At 52.8% G+C, this 13,694-nt stretch overlaps 1 protein-coding gene across 7 annotated transcripts in view; it reads right to left on the reverse strand.

Annotated features, from left to right (window-relative positions):
• The window catches only part of RASSF4 (Ras association domain family member 4), a 31,985-nt gene extending 18,708 nt beyond the window's left edge, over positions 1-13,277 (reverse strand). Inside the window, exons 1-5 of one of the 7 annotated variants that reach the window (XM_032312376.1) lie at positions 13,163-13,276; positions 8,765-9,027; positions 4,851-4,988; positions 4,265-4,358; positions 2,311-2,386 (exon numbers count right to left, since the gene is read on the reverse strand). In XM_032312376.1, coding sequence (XP_032168267.1) covers positions 2,311-2,386; positions 4,265-4,326 — 138 coding nt within the window. In that variant the 5' untranslated portion in view covers positions 4,327-4,358; positions 4,851-4,988; positions 8,765-9,027; positions 13,163-13,276. Of the gene's footprint in view, positions 1-2,310; positions 2,387-4,264; positions 4,362-4,850; positions 4,989-8,764; positions 9,028-13,162 lie in introns of all 7 variants that reach the window. The other 6 variants (XM_032312373.1, XM_032312374.1, XM_032312372.1 and 3 more) reach the window with 6 other exon arrangements.
• Between the last annotated feature and the right edge of the window lie 417 nt (positions 13,278-13,694).

A 13,694-nucleotide genomic window follows, 5' to 3' on the forward strand; every position in this document is an offset into this window, starting at 1 on the left:
GTCGCTGTCTTACAAACTTCAGTGCTCAGGCCTTGGAGCTCTGTGGGCATCTTATGGCAGGGTTACCTTGTGGGGTAGACTTCCAACTCTGAAAGCCTCAGTCTCTTTGTCTGGGAAATGGCTATTCCCAGGTCACACGGCTCTTGTATTACAATAAATAACAGAGGGACAAAGTGCCTGGTCCTTGTCTGCCCTCAGGGCCTGCAGTGCCTGAGGAGAGGCCGGCCCAGGTGCCTGAGCTGTGAGTCCCTGAGGCCTAAGAGGTCCCGGGTCTGCATCTGAGAAATCGCAGAGGCCTGAACACAGGGTGGCGGGTGGGTCAAGGAGGCACTTGGTGTCCAGGAATCAGTCACGCATTTCGGCATCAGAACTCTGGACTGCCAGGCCTAGGCTGCCTTTGCGCTGGCGGTGACCCCCCACCCCCACCAAGATGCATACTCCCTCAGGCTGCTGCCCCTTGGCTGTTAAGGCTGGGGAAGGTTCCTGAAAGGTACTTTCTGGCTCTAGGGTGATTAAGTCAGATCCTCATACCTTCTTTAGGTTAGGAGTGGGAAAATCCCCATCTGTAGGGTGTTAATTTCTTACCACAGGGGGCTGTCGAGAACACCCCTTCCTCTTTTTGGGGTCTCTCACTTTTCCACATGGACTCCCCCATCACACACAAACACAGGCATAGCTTTGGGGCTTCCCACTCCTCCTCCCCACATGACTGTTCCTACAGAAGGGATTGTCTCGGGGAATCCCAAGGGCCAGGGTCAAGCTCTTAGAGTAGCTGTTCTCAAACTTGGCCTTCATCCCAATCCTCTGGAGGACTTGCTAAAACACAGATGGGAACAGGAAGAGTTTTTGATTCAGCAGGCCTGGGGGCAGGAGGGCGTTCCCAGGTGACTTTGAGGCTGCTGGTGCACTGACCACAGGTTAAGAGCTGCCAAGTCTTAGATTAATCACTGGACTAAGGCCCATGGCTGAGGAACAGGGCACAGCTAGAAGACCCCATTGCATGCACGTCCCCAGCACCACTTCTGGGTTAGGTCTAGTTCTCACATAGCCTAGATCAAAACTGCCCAGTGCACTAGAGCTCAGGACCCATCTCAGCTTGCCTGGGCCTGTGCGTTTATCACCCAACACCTATGCTGGGGTGGTGCACTGTGCCCGGCCCGGTGACGCAAAACCATCAAGGCACTTAGGTAAATGAAGAAACAGCAAATCCAGAGATGGCAGGACAGTGGCATCAGAGCCTGGCCAGCAACAGTGAAGAGCAGGGCTGCGAGGCAGGCTGGTGAGACAGGTGTCAGAGAGCAGCTCTGCCCAAAGAAGGGGGGTTGGGCGGGGAACAAGGCCCTGTGCAGGCTGAGCAGGCCTTGGGGAGGTGGAGGGTGAGGTGTGTGCTGCTCCAGATCATCCCCGCAGCCCCGTGCTGCCTGACCACAAACCAGCATCTTCCCTCCCACCCAGGCTCTCGAGCCGCGCACGTGACAATAGCCTGGCCCAGGCTGTACTGTGCCTGCCGAGTGTTTTGTTTAACCCACGTGGTGTTTCGAGGTTTAGGAAATTCCACATGAAATTCCGGATATCTAACTTCTTTGGAAAAAAATTAGAAAGAGCCTGGCTGTCTGGAGCCCACGTCCCTGCAAAGCAGCGTCTGCAGCTGGGACGTGCTCTCCTGCACCCTCCACTCCCCCAGCCTGTGCTGCCTCTCCCATTCCCACCTGCCTGGCCCCGGGAGCATCCTCTGGGGAGCTCTCCTCCGTTTCAGGCCTTTCCTCTGATGGTTATTCTGATTGGCAAACACAGAGAATGCTTTCACTTCTCCATTGCCCTGTGGCCTTGGGCAAACAAGAGCCCCACATTGAGTTCCTTATTTGTCACGTGGGATGGGCCGAGAAGGGACTGGGCTGTGCAGTCTCAAAGATTTCAAACTCCAATGTCCCGGCAGTTCACTCAGGCAAAAGTCCTGGGTGGAAGAGGAAGACCCCCAGGCAATTATTCCCACCTGCTCTGAACACTTGCTAGGTGTGTGTGGGGTTGGGGGGGGGGCGGGGTGCTCTGACCCTCAGCACCCCTTACAGGACTTCCAAGGAGACACCCTGGCTGCTGGTAACCTGGTCTCCAACTCAGCAGATGGGCGACCTCACAGTTTATTATCCAAACTGGGGTACCTCTGAGAGTGAAGCGAATGGTCTTAATGATGGCCCTGGAGTAACAGGTATAAACCAGGACAGTCTTCAGCAAACCGGGACAGATGCTCTAGAACGTTAGCATCTGCTTCTAGATGGTAGCCTATGAATAAAGAAGAGAAACAGGCCTTACCTCTCGGTGTCTCAGCTGAAAGCTTCTGCCCTCATGGTAGCAGTTGTAAGTTTTTAGCAAGCTTAAGAGCTCCGACCTGAAAAGGTAAAGACACACTTAATAACCTTGGGGTGTGGCAGGGCTTTGGACAGTAATAACAGACGTCTTGCCAGCCACACACAATCAGTTTAGAGAATAGACTCCACCATCAGACACATGCCTTTCAGTCTTCCAGAGCTTTCACTTGTCAACCCCTGTGGAAGTTGTAGGGGTGGGAGGAGGGCAAAGAGAAACTCACAGATGGCCCACATAATTGTGCAAATTGTGTGTACACACTTTCACCATCACAGATCAGAGTTCCTGACAATCTCCCTATACTTTGAGTCACTTCCTCAATAAATTCTCTTAGATTGGGTTATTAGCATCTTAAAGCCTCTTGCTCTTTCTCCCCATATTACTTCCTGTAAGGGCCTTGTGCAGCCTGTGCCGGCACCATAAGGGGTGTCTGCCTCTTCCTCGTCCTGCCTTTCTGGAGGTACGATCAAGAGATGAGGCCGACAGCTGTGAGAAGAGATGCCGAAGGTCTGAGGGAGGCCACTCTGCCCAAAACGCCTTCTCCCCAGAATAAAGGGAGGCCGTGGCAGAGAAAACACCATCCCTGCACCCCAGCGGCACTCTGCAGGGGCGTGCGGTCCTATACCTAAGAAATGTGAGCCACACATGCAATTTTAAATCTTCTAGTCGTCACATTGCAAAGGCAAACAAAACAGGGGAGATTAGTTTTCATAATGAGTCTTCTTTAATGGCACAAGATATCTAAAATATTATCATGCCCACGTAGAATCAATATAAAAATTATTACTGAGATCTGGCTCATTATTTTATTCTGTAATGAGTGTTTGCTAGCTTTCTTTTATATTCACTATTCCTCTCCTGCTGTAAGTCAAGTGCTTGGTGGCCACCACGGCTTGTGTTGGGTAAGTCCCGCTCTAGAAGGTCTTCAGGCAGTGCCTTGGCTGACATGGGGGGGTCCCCAGCACCTGCCATTGGTGCTCTGGGGTGCTGCCCAATGTGGGGGTGATGGCAACTGACAAGGGAAGTGAGGCACTTGTGATTCAATGAATGAGACGCCCTTAACACAGCAAGATTAATGTTGCACGTACGCTGTGCCTGTAACTGTGTAAATGCCGGAAATAAACTTGTTAGGACACATATCCATGAAATTCATCATGTTGTGGTTATGATTATGACTTTTCCCAAAGTTATATTCAATATTATTCTCACGATAAAATTTAAACAAGGAAAATGATGGTGTGGGCAGCACAGTGCAGGGCAGGCTGTCTGCTTTCTCAGGTCTCTAAGAGGAGGACCCAGGAAGGAGGTCAGTGAAAGCTAGGAGCCTGGCTTGTCTTCAACATGGCAGACAGGAGCTGCCCAAATTTAGACAAGATTTGGACTCAGTACTCAAAAAGCAAGATAACATAAAAATATATACTTTTCTTTAGCTCAGAAATAAATCTGAAAAACTATCCTAAATTTTTTTTTATGTTAAGACAGATGGTAAATAGAATTAAAAATAAGCAGAGCTAAAAATCAATAACAGTACACTTTTTTTCAGTAAAAACTCCAAACCTATTTAGAGTTTTTTTTTCTCTTTTCCCCCTGAACTGTTTAACACAATAAGAACGTTAGCATTGCTCTAGCTTTTGAATCAATTAAATGCCATCTGTGCAGAATCATGGCAGACATTGCCACGCTTTCCTGCCTTTGTGGGCCTGAGCGGGCAGGGGTCAAACCCACACCCCAAAGAGATCCTTGATCTCCAAGGAGACAGGTTTTGAAAAGAAGTGCCCCCATCACTGTCCCCGGGGCAGGCACATTGTCATATCTGTGAAATTGCCCAGAATCCCTCCACCCAAAGTCTGTCTATGGCAGGAAGTGGCCACAAGAAGATCCCCTGTGTGCAAAGGCTTACTTCAGGATGGACTTGCTGTCACTGATGGGGACGTGAGAACTGGGTGGGCAGTCTTCCTTCATCTTCCCCTCTTGTCTGCAGTCTCGGGAGTTACCTGCTGGGAAGAGGAAGAAGGACAGACAGGTGAGCATGGAGAAGCGCTGGCCAGTGCAGTGTCCAGAACCCTGGTGTGTCGGCCTGTGGCTTCAGCCTCACCTCCCAACCAACCTGCCTGCTCCCTTCCTCCCTCCACTCCGTGGCACCGCACGGCCACAGCTGAAGGATCAGGCTCAGAGGACTTAATGGGGTCCCACACCCACCTGGGGCAGCCAAGCTCCCCTGGTGGGTAGGGGGCAAGGTCAGAGCTGCTGAGCTAGCTGGCACCCAGTACCAGCCCCCCTCCCAGAATCTCCCCACAGTCCCTAGGGATCTGGATCAGTCTCGTCATTGTTTCAGACCACAAGCTCTCGTCCCTCAGCCGGGACACCCTGAAGGGTGGTTTCTGCCTCCATTGCTCCTCCAAACCCCCAAAGCACCCTGGGCCTTTCTTCTCCGTTCCCACCGCCACCAGGCTGGTGGCCCCTCCCTGCCTTTAGAGTCAGCACACCTGGGTTAGCTCTCCTAGTGACGGGTTAGTCGGTACTGTGGTCATCACATCCAGGAGGCTGTGTTGAGCCTTTTCTGTGAATTATCTTATTTACTCCTTCCAACAACAGTACAAGGTAAGTACTATCCTATTCCCATTCTAAGGATGAGAAGACAGAGACAGAAGTTGAGTACTTTGCTCGAGATTCCTAGCGAATCAGTGGCAAAGTCACTATTTGAACACAAGCATTTAGATCCTAGATTTTGGTCTCTTAAGCCCTTCTCTGTGTTAATCTCACACAGTGACTTAAACCCTCCAGCCTTCTTTTCCTCATCTATGCAATGGGGTGATCTCTGCCTATAGGATTGCTAGTTGATTCACATATGAAACTGTGTCTTCACAGCCTAGGAAGCTTTGTGGAGCATCTCAAACCCTACTGGCAAAATCCACTAGTACTTTCTCTAGCTTGTTGCCATCTTCTTCTGCACAGATTTCAACTTTTCTCCCTCTCCAACTTATTCTGGCCAAGAACTCTCTTCTCAAGGCATGCTGTGTGTTGGGCAGTGAGCCACAGCTTCTCTCTCTCTGTCTCCCCCCAACCTTGGCTCTGTCTCTCACTTTCTCTCAAGTTTCTACTAGAACTCTGAGGGGTTAAGTCACATGGGGAAATGGCCCAGACAAGCTACACAGCTTTTCCTTCGCATCACAGAGTGGCTCCTTCACAAAACCCCAACGTCGGTTCACACAAACCTCAGTCAGGTCATTCCTACCTCTGTGTGTGTGCAAATGTTCCTGGGGGATCAAGGTCAGGTTCGACTGCTGTTGTATTCATGTCCTCACAGCGCTCCCTCCCCTTGGTCCCTGACTCTGACCAGCTGAACACCTTTGATACCACCCACAAACAAGCCTGCCTTCGATGATGGCATCAGGCCTGAATGACCATTTGATCCAGGAAACAAGGAAACATGGAGAAGCGGGATGAGCTGAGGGAGATGGGCTTCTCAGTGACCTCAGAATCATCCTATAAATACTTTCGCTCTGCCTGGGTGTAGAGTGAGGCAAACTATGACCTAGAGAGAGGTGAGGCCTCTGGCTATAGCTGCGGGCGAGGCCCTTCCTCCATGGTGCACAGAGTTAGGCACCTCGGGGGCCTGGCTTGGGGCCTCACTGTCAGGCAACAGGATTTCAAAATCTGATTTCAGTTCCTCAGTTCCTGAGTCTGCAGTGGAAAAAGTGATCTGCCAGGCTCCCTCTGTGGGTAGTTCCTCAAACACTTCCATGCAGAGCTGGGTTCAGCCCAAGAAAAGTATCTGGGCTTCTCACTCAATGCTGCTTCTGCGGGCCCATGGCATGACTGTCTCGCTCCTCATGGGAAGGGCCCAGAAGTAACCACGGTGGTATTTTCTCTTGCCTTGTCTGCAGCTAGCCTCTCTCCCACTCCTCCTCACTTCTTGCTCGGAGCTCTAGCCTCCCTGAGCTGCTCTCGTTTTCCTCATGGGCTTTCCGCTTTCTCCTCCTTCTGGGTCTCCATGGTGCTGTTCTCTGTCCAGAAAACAGCCTCCTCCCTGTCCTATACTCTGCCGTGAGCTCTGCCAGGAAACCCTTGCCCGAGCAGCCACCTCCTCCAGTATCAGGAGAGGCTCCTTTCCAGTCCAATGCCTGCTCTGGGCTCCTGGCTGTGCTGGGCCTTCAGGGCCTGACCTGTGTGTGAGGGAGCTGAGAGGAGGCGGGGGGTGTGCGGTGGGGGGAGGTTAAAGCTGCAGGCCTCCACACCAGGGACAGTACTTTTCTGGCACACCTCCTGTTTCTAGCCCCAAACCAGAGCCTGACACACAGCAGGAGGTCCATGGATGGCTGTTAAATTATTGGATGAAATTGAGAAGCCTCACGGGGTCCTCCAAAGTCAACTTTCCCAGAGTTGGGCATATCCAGCTGGAATAAAACATGCAAATGTCTCCAGGGGTCAGGGCAGTGATTCAGCTGAGACACTGGTCAGTGGGGTCCCTGGGGAATTGAGGGACACATTCTTTGGAGGGTCAGCTCTTCTGGTATGTCATGATAAGGCAGAGATCTGGATTTGCATGTGCTATATTTCACTGCTTAAAGGTGGACACTGTGGCCAAGACACTGACCTCCCCTGGAATGACCCATGCTAGCTCACACTCCTCTGCCACCTGTGGAGCCTGTGACTAACACCTCACATGTCACACATAAGAAGAGTTGTGTGTCGCCCTCAGGCTAAGGCATTTGAGCCATGTGTGACCCTGTTCTCTGTCATGGTGACTCAGAAAGTCATATGTCCCAGTTGGTGTAGCTTCCAGATGGTCAGCCTGGGTCCCAGAGTACCTCTGTGGCCCAGAGTCCTCTGGTGACCCACTGTGGCTGTGGCCCGGGAAGGAGAAATAATGCTCTGCTGGGAAAAGCTGCTGGGGTCTCAACGATTTGTCAGTGCGGCAAAAAGCTGCTGGGGTCTCAACGATTTGTCAGTGTGGCATAATCCAGACTGTCCTGACGGATGCAGGGAATTATTCCATTAAAAGATACATAGTTAAAAATAAAATGTAGCCAGACAAAACATACTTGCAAGACAGATAGATGCCCTCGGTGGGGCTCCAGTGTGTGACTTCGGATTCACCACAAGACCTAGTTTACAAAACTTTGTTCTCCATCAGCATGTGGGGAATATGCCAATTTTGCTCTATTTAGTAGGAATGCTTACATGTGGAACCTCTATAAGTCACGCAGTGATTAGTTATTAATATGCTTCCTAAAGAGCTCTGGGCCAGAAGCTGCTAAAGACCCTCATGGTTTCAGTTGCCTGCCTTTTCCTCTCTGTGCTGTCACCTTCCTATCTGCACAATGGGAATACTGATCTTCAAATTTCTCGACTGTAGAACTCTTTGTTCAAATGGAATATTTATGCAAGTCAGATTAAAAGGGGCTGCTTGGGTCCACAGTGAGGTGGGTGGTAGGGAGCACTGTCTAGGGCTTTGCTTAGGAGTCTGGATAATATTGTTTGCAAAGCACAGTACTAAGTAACCCACGAGACCTTCCCTGGGCTGACCCTCCAGAGAGCTTCACTGTCCAGATCCTGCCCTTTAGAAGGACATGAGCAATATGCTGAGCGGCTCCAGCTGGAGCTGGGTGGCATAAGCTGAAGGAAGGAGTCAAGAGACAAGCGAAGGACGGTCTGATGGTCAAGGACGGATGGTCAAGTGAAAGGAGAAAGGGGAAGGTGACCCATAAGGTCACTGTGCATTTGTGCTTCCTTTACCAGACTGAACAGCTGATAATTCTCATTCATTCTGATAATCTCTGTGTGTCGTAGACTTCTAAAGTGAGGTGTACGTGTAACTCCGAGGTACCCTAGGGACAACTGCTGAGTGAGAGAGCTGCAAGGCAGGGAGAGAGAGGGGGAGGGAGAGCGAGCAAGTGCGTACCCCCAGGAAGACAGCAACAGAGATCCCTCTGTGTTCAGAAACGTGCTCCTGAAGCTGCCCCTTAAACATTCACTCTCCTTATGCCCTGGACGGGACCTTGGAGAATCTCTAATGGATGCTTTTCAAACTTTAATAAAACACACAATCTTATGTGTAAAGGCAGAAGCCCAATGCACAGACAGATTAAAGCAAGGCTACTCTGCTTGAAGTTGGAGTGGGGGAGAGGACGGGCTGGAGACAGCCTGCCACCACCCAGGGGCAGTCCAAAAACCAGAGTGACAGATGCAGCTGGGCAGGCCAAGCCCTGAGGCTCTGGGAGTCCAGCCCTCTTTGTCCAGGCCTGCTCCCCTCCCCCCAGGCCTGGGGCACTCAGCTCAGGCCTCCATGTTTCTCTCCAGGCTGGAGGAGGCTCTGTTAGCAACCAGAGGACTCAGACTGCAGCGAGGGCTCCTCGTCCCTGGAGAAAGGGCCCCAGGGTGTGCCAGCCCCGGTTACCTGTCACCAGTGAACAGGCAGGGAACTGTTTCTGCTTTCCACTTCAGCGGCTGCTCTGCCAGCCGTGCAGGAGGGCTGCTGGGGACGGCCGGCACCACAGCCTGCCCTGGCTATTGTCCCTGGCCTTTGACTGGGGACAAAGGACACTGAAGCCTTTACAACTGAGAGGCTTGGCCCGTCTTGCCCTAGTTTGCGGTCACGGAGCCGGTTATCGCAGAAGAAGGCGGCTTTGTGGCTCTTCGGGTCACCTCTGCAGCCCAATCCTGCAAAGGAGAAAAAGGCTAAGGGAGTGGGGTTTTCATGAAGCCAAACTGAGTGCATCTGAATGCCTTTTCTTTCGGGATTCTGGGCTGCCTACTTTTTCTCTTACAATGCCCTCTCTTTTCATAAAAGGATGGCAAAAATAGATGGTCATTGTCCTCACTTGGCAAAATGGCAAGTGCATCAATATCCAAATTTAAATGTTCTGCGGATGTCTGTGAGATCTGGTAACCTCCAATACTTGACAAAATTATGATGCTTATTTTATTTAGGCATGATTAAAATTGAATGTGTAAATAGAGTGACGTGGGAAGTGAAAGAAAGGAGGACAGAGCTGTTGGGCCCAGCTGGGAGCCTGGGGCCCAGGCTGCCTTGACTGGAAGGAGGCAGGAGGCTGAGAGAGAGAGGGCAGGTGCAGGACACTGCCTCGAATTCCTGAGACGCCTAAATTCCCTGCTCTGTAGCCCAGGACTATAACCTCCAAAGGCCAGCCTGGGGCGGGGGGAGGAGGGGGCAGCAGGAGGTACTGAAAATAAGGAGCCTTAAAGGCACCCACCCCCCACCCCCTCCTCCAGCGCCTGTCAGCCAGCAAATGGCAAGAGCCTTAGCCAGGGAGAAAGCTGCAGGGCCTGCTGTCGGTACCAGCTGCCTCTGAGAGGGGGCCTGGCTGGACACAGGCTGCCCCCAGCAGCACATGTTTGCCGAGAAAGCCAGTTGTTGGGATGCAGGTGGCAGGCAGCGACTCAGCAGCTGCTGTCCCTGCCCCTCCACAGGGCTAAACTTAACCCCCTCTCCAGTTCCACAGGCCAGACCCTCCCTCTGCCACCATCTGCCCTGGGGTCCGTCACGCCCCTCCCCTCCCACAGCACTGCACCTGGGGGGACAGGACACACACTACAATGACACTGGGCACAGTCCAGATGGAGGTGACGGTGGTTGAGGGAGAGCAGCCTCCTCCACCACTGCTTTCTCCTGGGCTGACTCAGGGACCCCCAACTCACCTTTGCTCCCTCCTCCCCACCTCCAGGGTCCTAAGCCCCCACCCGCAGGTCTCCAAGAGCCCATCCTGACACCCAGGCCTCCCGGACACTGGTGCCCCTCCCTCGGAGGAGCTTGAGCCTCCGCACCCTCACTGGCTGGTCTCCCTCGCATCTTCAGCATCTTCCACACAGTTCCAGCTCCTCTGCAGAGCCTCACCCAGGCCCTCTGGCAGGTTTTCTGGTTTCTGCTCTGGCTTTCAAGGCGTGGCAACCTGAGGCAGCAAACACATCTCCCATCCTCCTGTTCCCTCTCTCCTACAGACCCCGGGCCAGAGGGGCCCTTCCTGCCAAAATCAGGCTCACCTCTAGCCTGTGGAAGACGGGATCTACGGGATCTACGAAAACAGGAATCCTCTCACCACGCTTTTTGGGACAGACAGGTGCTCTGTAGGATCAAGATCCTGAGGGCCTGGGGCCAGAGGTGGGGGCAGTCTGGGGGGAGAGCCCTCCAGGCCCTCAGTGCCCACAGCTGCAGGGCTACACCGGGTCGCCTCCAGGTCTGTGGGCCAAGTGCAGTTGCTGGAGGTGCTTTCCTGTGAGACACTGTGTGGCTCAGAATCTTCTGGAATCAGAATCTCAGAATCTTCTTTTGGAATCTCTTAAAAGCGGAACGCACACTCCCCAGGGAAATGTACACATGTGCCTGAGTGTGTAAGTATGCACCCACCAAATTTGCCTACCACTGCAGGGCCTCAGGCTCCTCTTCATGTGCCTTTGGGTCCTTAGATGCCAGGTTAAGAACTTTTGCTGAAATGTGTCACAGTGAGAGAGAGGAGACCAAGGCTCCTCCCAGAGAGAAGTCTGGGTGTGGGTTTTGCAGCAGCATCTCCCTGGCATGTGACTCCAACACGTTGTGCTGTCCCTTGGGCCTCAGTTTAGCCAGGATTATATGAGGAGCTGCTCCAGAATGTCTTTAGAGCCCTTCCCTGTTCTGCAGCTACGGGGCTACCTGAGCACCCGGCTCCCACCCCCTAGTCAGGTAGGGCAAGCGGAAGGGTTTCTGAGTCTCTCCCTCAACAGTGCATCCTGGGAAAGGAGGTCAGGCAGCCAGAAAAGAAAACTGAGCAAATTGTAAGTTCCCCTTTAATAAGAGAAGAAGCTCTGGGAAGTGCAGCCACTTCCTATTTGGCCTTAATTTACTTTAAAACAATTCCAAAATATTTCCTTCAATGTACTCTGTGACCAGATAACCACCCAGCCTTTACAGGGATCTGGGTTTAAAGCTCGGCTCTGTGGTTCGTCAGCTGTGTGACCTTAGGCAAAGTCCCACACTCTCTCTCTCTGGACCTCAGATTCCTCAGTTAAATCACAGGCTGCTGCAAGATGCATCTCACATGGAACTCACCCTCTATAAACCGACGGTCCGTGACAGGTCTCAGTGGGAGTCAGAAGAGATAGCAGGTTTTGGAAAGGGGGATGTGGGACTCAAAGAGGAGGGCAGTCCTCCCAGCTCTAGTGGCTGTGAGCAAGGACATCTGGCTGAGCCTGCTTTCAGAACCAAGCCCCAGGTCCCCAAGGGCCCAGTCCAGAGTGCCTTCTGGTAGACCTCCGAGTCAGGGTCTCCCTGTGAGGCTTTGCGTTGGCAGGATCTGAAATGCGACATGCTGAGTTCTGCTCATGTTCTCGGTTTTCTAGCATTGTCCAACTGACCTTGACCCAGGGGACCCTGGACCTTCACTCTGTTCTCCACACTAAAAGTCAATTGCTAATAGATTGCTATTCCCTAAAAGTCTTGAACCACCAGTGCCACACACAGAGAGAATTATGATGAGAGCTACTGAAAATACACTTCAACACTGACAAAGTGCTGAAACATACCCCATAACAACTTCCAGCCAGAAATTTTTTGACCTAAGTATAATGTGTTCCACCCGCTACCCCTTCCCCTTTTCTCCTCCCTCTTCCTCTCCTCTTCTCCCCCACCCCCACCCCAACCTTCCTCCCTCTAGCACCTCCCACCCTGGTGGCAGCAGCTCAGTAATTACACTGGGGAACAGGAGGAACAGGAGGCCAGCAGACCTGCATTCACCTGTTAGTTCTACCAATTTATTGCAATTTTTTTTTTTTTTTTTCCTAATCATGGCTACTGACAAGAAAGCTTGATTGCCTCTTGAGCAGTTTAAAACTACGGAGAAGCTAGCAAGGGTTTCTTCGGCCAGTCCAAGTATGTGGTTTTGGAGTCTAACGTGCTTGGGTTCAAATTCCAGAATCCCAGCCCCATTTGCTGCAACTTTATTTAATTTGTTTATGAAGTGAGGTTACCAAAGATCTCCTTCCAGTGTTTTAAGAAAGCACTGGCCAGCACTGGCCTTGCACTGATGGTGGAGTGAGACACAGCCCTCCCTCCCTCAGGGCTGTGTCACATTATAAAAACTCGGAACCATCTCTCCAGAATCAAAGACTCAGGAGCATGGGGGGAGATGAGGGTGGTGGGCAGGGTGCTCTCTGAAATCAGTGGGTGAAAGGAATGAGACCCGGCACAACAAAGTCTGAGTTCAAATCCTCACTCCGCCACTGACTCATCTGGGTGAAGCTGGAAAATTCTATAACTCTGTAAGCCTCAGTTTTCTCGTCTGAAAATGGGGATAATGAAAATAATCAGGGCTATGAGAAGTTAGGTGCCATACTGTGCTAACGCCCTTTGCACAGGTCTGGGAATCAAGCAAATCCTTTATAAATAGCGTGGTCAGGCAAGCCCCTCCTTCTGCTATTATCTCGGCGCCGGTTTTCCATCTGTGAAATCTGAGAGTTGTGCCAGAGCCTCTGAGCCTTTCCCCCAACTAAGATCAATGCCTAAGATGAGAGACAAGGTGAGCAAAGGTGTAGCCTGCGGGCCGCTCTCACCTATCATGCCCAGGTTTGAGACCCTGAAGTGCCTTCTCCCTGGAGAAGGTGACTGGCACAGTGCCCACTCTCAGCAATGGGCCTGAGGCCCGGGCTGCGCCAGGCTGGCAGGGGGAGGGAACTCTGCACGCGGCAACCAAGGGTCACCGGTGCCCAAGCTCCAGAGTCCAAGGCTGGGAGCGAGTGCGGGCTCGGGGAGAGGGAAGACGGTGCTCCCTGGATGCCCCCAAACTCCTGCCTGTGCATCACTCACCCTCCGCTCATCGCGCAGTCCAGAAGCTGCTGCCCGCGCTGTGCCCTCTCCAGCAACGGAGCTCTGTAGGCAGCGCCTAAAGCCCGAGGTCCCCGGGGCTAGGCGCGTAGAGCCGGCCCCTCCCCGCCCCTCCCCGCCCCTCCCCGCCCCTCGCCCGGCTCTGGCCAATGGCCCGCCCCATCTGCCCCCTCTCTGTCCCGCCCCTCCCCGCCTCCTCCCCGCCCCTCATCTCTCGCAGGCCAATGACACTGCCCCGTCCGTCTCGCCCCGCCCCCCGCACACAGGGAAGGGTGGGCTCCGGGCGGTGCCCGAGGGGCGGCGGGGAAGGTTTAGGGATTTAGACGGGAGAGACCACGAGGGCACCCGGAGACGCTTGGAGGAGGCAGCCCAGACTCTGCCGGGAGGGTTCGGGTGTGGGTGGAGTCCGGGACTCTTGGGTTTCCAACAAAGGCCGCTGCGTGGGCGCCGAAATTACTAGTGTGCTCTGGGGAGGACGTTATCAGTTAAAGCCAGAGCATTGTTATCTCTTTTG

This window comes from Mustela erminea, chromosome 14 (assembly GCF_009829155.1).
Source record: "Mustela erminea isolate mMusErm1 chromosome 14, mMusErm1.Pri, whole genome shotgun sequence".
NCBI lineage: Eukaryota > Metazoa > Chordata > Mammalia > Carnivora > Mustelidae > Mustela > Mustela erminea.